Here is a 6438-nt window from a genome sequence, read left to right as displayed (position 1 = left end):
TCCAGTTTCTGTCTCTTTAAAAAAACGTTATCGAATTATTACGAATGCTCACATTTTCAATAAGCATAGATAATTTTACTATTAGTAACTAACGATATAACAAATCGGAGTCATAAAAAGGCATTATGAAAATCAAACTATAGTTAAACACAAAAGAATGATTATATCGTTAACTAGTAAGGAAATCTGAATTTTGCCAGTCACTTGCAAGAATTCTTATGAAAAAAAATGAACACACGCGTACACACATATACACAAATATAAATCCTATATATATATACATGTGTGTGTATGTATGTATATATACATATTTTCATGTATAGACGCATATATATCAATATATATACATAATATACATGTATATATAATATATATATGTATATATACATATCACAGGTGAAAAATACAGGGTGTAGGTACCGGTTTTCGACTTTATTTCCAAGCCATGGCTTGGAAATAAATATATATATTTTTATATATAATATGATAAATGAATCATATACAAAAGTGATAATAATAATATATACATATATATATATATACATTTATATACTATATATATATATATATATATATATATATATATATATATAAGAAAGCTACAAACGTCCTTTAATATCAATTCACTCTGAGAGTAATATATTTTCATATAGAGAAGAGATTTTTAGTTGATAATAAGAGAGTGAGAGACCAGAGACGGACGAGAATCAGGAGATGACACACTAACCATTCGGCCACAATGTGTGTCACTGTATATATATATATTATATCGGTAATATCGAATATATATATATAGAGTGAATTGATATTAATATACGATTTCTGATTATATATATGAATACGGTGATGTGATAAATATATATATATATATATATATATATATATATATATATATATATATATATATATATATATATATATATCACTTCATTGCGATCCACGTGATATATCCTTAAGAAAAAAAATTAGTGAACAGCTCTCTAAAAGTTTGTTTACACGAAAGAAACTTCTATCTTTCGTACAGATGTCTAGGTGATGAAATCAAGTAATTTATTACTGTGGATGAGACAAATGATCCGAAGTCTCTATCCACAGTTCAACAGTTGTATCACAATGCAATTTTGATTCGATTCCTTCACAGCAATCCGAAAAGAAAGTTAAGTACACCTTAGTTTAACCAGACCACTGAGCTGATTAACAGCTCTCCTTGGGCTGGCCCGAAGGATTAGACTTATTTTACGTGGCTAAGAACCAATTGGTCACCTAGCAACGGGACCTATAGCTTATACCGAGAAATGAGAATTTCTATCACCAGAAATAAATTCCTCTAATTCTTCATTGGCCGGCAATCCGAGGATCTGGCTATTATTATTATTATTATTATTATTATTATTATTATTATTATTATTATTATAATATCAGTAGATGAACCTTATTCATATGGAATAAGTCCACCAAAGGGGCCATTGACTTGAAATTCAAGCTTCCAAAGAATATTATGGTGCTCATTAGGAAGAAGTAAGAGTAGGCAAAGGGAAATACAAAAGATGAGTTGCCATTAATTAAAAAAGAAAAAAGATATATTAATAAATTAGCAAACAGATAAAAATGTATTAAAGATGCAAGGAGAATGGTAGTTCCAACTGCGCGGCTAATCTCTTAAAGGAAAGTATTTGCCTTCTTGTAACATCAACGTTGTTCGTTTATCATTTAATTTAATCACGTTTGTAGTACCATACGTCGCTTGTACTCATTTCTTAACCCCGCTGACACATATGCATATGGTTCGTATACCCAAATCATTTTTGTCTCTAAAATGTAGGTCAGTGGAGTGAGTATTATCTACGAAATGGCAAGCATATTGCGGGTACAAAATTTAACCCGATTATTGTCCGAATACGGAGACATATACGCATAATTTTCAATTAATTATTCGCTGTCTTAATTTTCCTTAATTCTTCTTTCGTCAACAACTTTATATAATTTTTTTAACTAATATTTGGGCAGAGAATTAAATTGTTGTCGATACTGTCCTCGGTATAAAGGAGTGCCACTATTTCGTAACTTTTTGATGTGATTAAAAACCTTACTGATGAGCCACCTGTACTGACAGATGAAGCAATCGATATTGTGAAAGCTGGAAATTTCTGCTGAGAGGTTAACCTAGATCCTCGCCTTACTCTAAAGACACTGAATTAAAATTACACTCTGTGCACAGAGATTGTAACTTATCAGACTTCAGATCATTTGTTTTGTCCCAATCATAAATCACTTGCTTTCGTCATCTAGAGATCTGTGCTAGAGAGAAGTTGCTTCCTTTCACATAAACTTTTCGATAACTATTCACTAACGTTCTTTGGATTCAGTGAGCTGCTTTATCATTATTATTATTATTATTCAGAAAATGAACCCTATTCATATGGAACAACCCCACAAAGGCTGTTGATCTGAGAATCAAGCTTCCAAAGAATATGGTGTTCATTTGAAAGAAGTAATTGAAGATAACAGGAAATACAGAAAGAAGAGATCAGTTATTAGAAAAGAAAAAATAAATTAATTAATTCTTAAACAGATAAAAATGTAAATTATTAAAATACGAAGAGAATAATTGTTTTAGGGTAGTAATGTATTGCAACTTTGCTCAAAATTTCAAGCGAAGTTGCAATGCATTACTACCCTAAAGCAATTCTCCTTGTATTCTAATAATTTACTTACATTTTTGTTTGTTTATATATTAAACTGTTAATTTTTTCTTTTCTAATAACCGACCTCTTTTTTCTGTATTTCCCATTACCTTCTGTTAGTTTTTTTAAATGAACACCATATTCTTTGGAACTTGAACACATTACATCCATTGGAGTGAGGTCATAAGTGCTTAGGTAATGAAGATTTACAAGTTTTTCCTATGCCAACTGCCACCAAATTACAATCTCAAATGTCAGAAAATACAGGGAAAAAAATGGGCAGGATAATCTCTCTCAAGAATTTAAAATTGATCATGGAAACCTTTTTATAGACAGGATGACTGGGCTTTGAATATAATTAATTTGACACCATTTAACAAAAGCTCTAGCTAAACAGCCCATTAATAATGACTGACTCTAGAACTCAAGGTTTCTTTCTAGTGGCTGAGGAGAGGCAAGGCGTCACATGCATAAATCGAGCGACTCCACAAAGCAATGTTTAAGGTAGCACTTGCATAAAATGCAAGGACATTGTGACATTCTCAAGAAAAAACTTTGGTCCAAATCACTGATGTGACAATAGAGGTGTTCGACTTAACACTCCTATTGACGAGCCTTCTTAGATATAAAGAAAAGATGTTCACTGTAAGGACGTGGACGACCTACGTTCAACAGACATGGCTTGGGCAGAAGAGAACTGAATGCGGTTCTCGAGCAACACAAACCTGTCCCTCGAAGGTGTCACATTAGGATTGCAATATTTCGTCGCTAGTTCACTAGATATGTAATGAATTAACTATTATATTTGAAGTTATAATAATCATAATAACAATGATCATGCTTATGATACTGTTTAAATTATTTCAATGTTAATTAGCGATGGCGAGAATGATAAGAGCGAAGTGGTATTCGGTGAGGGATGTTGACGAAAGATGTCCTTAACTAGTGACAACGTCTACATTAGAAGGTGACGGTGCCACACTGTTGTCAGTTTGCCACTTAACGGCACACTATTTTTTTTACTCAAGGAAGCTGGTAGTTTCCATGTGTTTTGCACTAATATTCTTCTGAAGATTTATGCGCGTGTAAAATTGCGTTTTTGTCATGTTTTTCATTTTGCTTCAAGCCCGGGGTTGAAGATGTGTTAGTGTGTAAGTGTGTAATCATAATAATACCTTGTTTGTGTACGTGTGTAATCATAATAAACAATAATAACAACAGTAATGCTTACATATATCCTTTCCAAATTAACTATAATTAACATGAGAGGGGGATTTTCTTACCATGGTATGAGTTTGAGATGCTTGGTAATGAATAACAACAAATGTCATTCTGAGTCATATGTAAACGCCCGATATCTGGGCATTCGGTTAAGTGTACATGACAACAAGGAATCAGACAGAGACAAAGATAGCCAGAGCGTGGCCACCGAGAGATTGCAATCTCGGTGGCCACGGCTAGAGTCGAGACACCGGGGCATTATTATGTATCAAGCTATTTAAAATCTCGTGAATGATGAGACCTCCTCAGACCAGACAGCGTTTCAAAAAGTTTCCAACAGCTCATAACATTCCCAATAACGCTGATATTCAAATGTCTTACATCTTTTTAACAGCGTCATCTCTGTGCCACAATAGACAAATAGAATAGAATATAGAATTTAGGCCAAAGGACAATCGCTGGGACCTAAGAGGTCATTCGCTCTGAAACGCTCTGACCGTAAGAATGTCTGAAAGGTGTAACAGGAGGAAAACCTCGCATTTGCACAATGAATCAATTGTTAGGAGAGGGTGGAGAGTACGATGGAAAAAAGAGTATGAACGGAGGTAATGTATAAGGAATGAAAGGGGTTGCAGCTAAGGGCCGATGGGATGCTGCAAAGAACCTTAAGTAATGCCTACAGTGGACCGCATGAGATGCACTGACGGAACTAAACCCCTGCGGGACACAAGAGACAAAAGGACATTGTAGCACGAAGATGATGTTTTGGGTGGCCAGTAGCTCCTTTCAATTATTTCTTGCTCAATTGACTACGAGTCTCTCTGACGGTATTTGTGGCTGATGCGTTATGGCAGGTGTTACATTCACAGTTCGACGAACAAGCTCCGTGTTGTGTTCTAGAAGGGAAGACAACTCAATATCCAGTAAAATTAAACGTTAGATTGGAGCTGTTGTTCGTAAACAATGCGAACACAAGAAAAACAAATGCCCGATTAAACAGCTAAAATGTGGCGTTTTTCACCATCATTCTCTTTTTTCGGGAGAAGTAAACAAATACCCTGAAAGAGGTAGAGAAAACGGGAATATGACAACACGAAGAAACAGACCTCCCCTCACCCTCAACCCAAAAACAGAATCTCTCCCCCCCCCAACAACCCCTGACCACCGATTGTTAATATCTAGCCTTTGCTTCTGCGCTGAAGTTGAATATACACCTGGAAGCCTTGTGCTGTCTTTACTCCGGGTTTTGTGTCATGTCAATAATAATAATAATAATAATAATAATAATAATAATAATAATAATAATAATAATAATAATAATAACAACGACAGAGGCTTGGAGGAAGGGCAGTAAAAACCAATCGAGCCTGCCAGTCTTGAAAACGTAATAATTCTCTGACCTAAAATATCCCAAGGTGACCGGGAAGAAAGTAATCAGTCCATGTGATAGCATTGAGTTATAAATCATCGTTGTCTTCGAAACCTCACGGACACCTAATTACGTCAAAAGAAAGAGAGCAATCTTACCATCATTCACGATGCATAACACTTCCTTCGAGTTCTCCGTAGACGAAACTTTTGAAAGATGGAGTAAACACGGGTTTGCGCCCTTTCGTGTCCTGTTTTCGTGGCGAATTTATTTTTATTTTTGTTGTTGTTGTGGGGGTGGTAAACACAGAATAAATTATAATCACGTTATGGAATCAGGTTATAAACCATTTTTGGGGGAATGCAAGGCGTCAGGGTTCAGGTATGTTACGAAACGAGTTTGGAAATGAAGCTAAATTGTACCAAATTTTGAAGAATAATTTTATTTGTTTTGTTTCATGAGAAAGCAATGAACACTACAGTTCCAATGTATACAGTTTAGAAATACCTATGTTAAAATTTAATGTAGTTGTGTCCTATTTTGTAAACACTGTTTCAGTAAGAATCTGCGAGAATATACAAAATTGAAACACTTTCGTAAGTAAAGGACCGCATTCATTCAAAGAGCCGATACAACTGACAACAACAAACGCCACACAAGATCAGATTTCTATGATCTTTGAATAAAAATATGAATTCCTAACCTTAGGTGTTAGCCCGTCGCGTAAGTTGCTCGGACAACACCTCAGTGTTTACTGAAGGCTGAACAGCAGTTCCACAGGTTATAGGTTAGAACAACTCTGAACGAGGCAGTTCGACCGTTCGCGCCTGCTACCGCCGGCAACGGGAGAAGAGCAGAACACCTGTTGTTGTTGCCGGCGTCGTAGGAGTCGACCGATGATGAAGATGGAAGAAAACAAATGAGGTTGAAGATAATAATGGTTATCTGAGGGAAGGATTGGAAAAACGAGCTCGATATCTAGTAAAGCTCGCTGGTTCTATTTCGTAGTTGCTGGCCCGGTTCCTCACAGGCCAAAAAATTGAGAAAGGATATTGATCGTTACATTTCTGTAGAAAACAAATGACATGCGTCTAAATAAAGGTGATTCGATTCTGTAAATATTCGAGAAGATAACTGAACTCTTGATTGTCGTAGAGTAGGTCT

The 6438-nt window shown here is 35.2% G+C and overlaps 1 protein-coding gene across 2 annotated transcripts in view; it reads right to left on the bottom strand.

The window, feature by feature from the left end:
• The window catches only part of LOC136839170 (mucin-2-like), a 112057-nt gene extending 105862 nt beyond the window's left edge, over positions 1-6195 (bottom strand). Inside the window, exon 1 of one of the 2 annotated variants that reach the window (XM_067104859.1) lies at positions 5978-6195. Coding sequence is in view for 1 of the 2 variants with exons in the window: in XM_067104858.1 (XP_066960959.1) it covers positions 5433-5438 (6 nt within the window). In the remaining variant the exon portion in view is untranslated. The other variant, XM_067104858.1, reaches the window with a different exon arrangement.
• Between the last annotated feature and the right edge of the window lie 243 nt (positions 6196-6438).

This window comes from Macrobrachium rosenbergii, chromosome 6, assembly GCF_040412425.1.
Source record: "Macrobrachium rosenbergii isolate ZJJX-2024 chromosome 6, ASM4041242v1, whole genome shotgun sequence".
Lineage (NCBI taxonomy): Eukaryota > Metazoa > Arthropoda > Malacostraca > Decapoda > Palaemonidae > Macrobrachium > Macrobrachium rosenbergii.
This window is presented reverse-complemented; position numbering and strand designations above follow the sequence as displayed.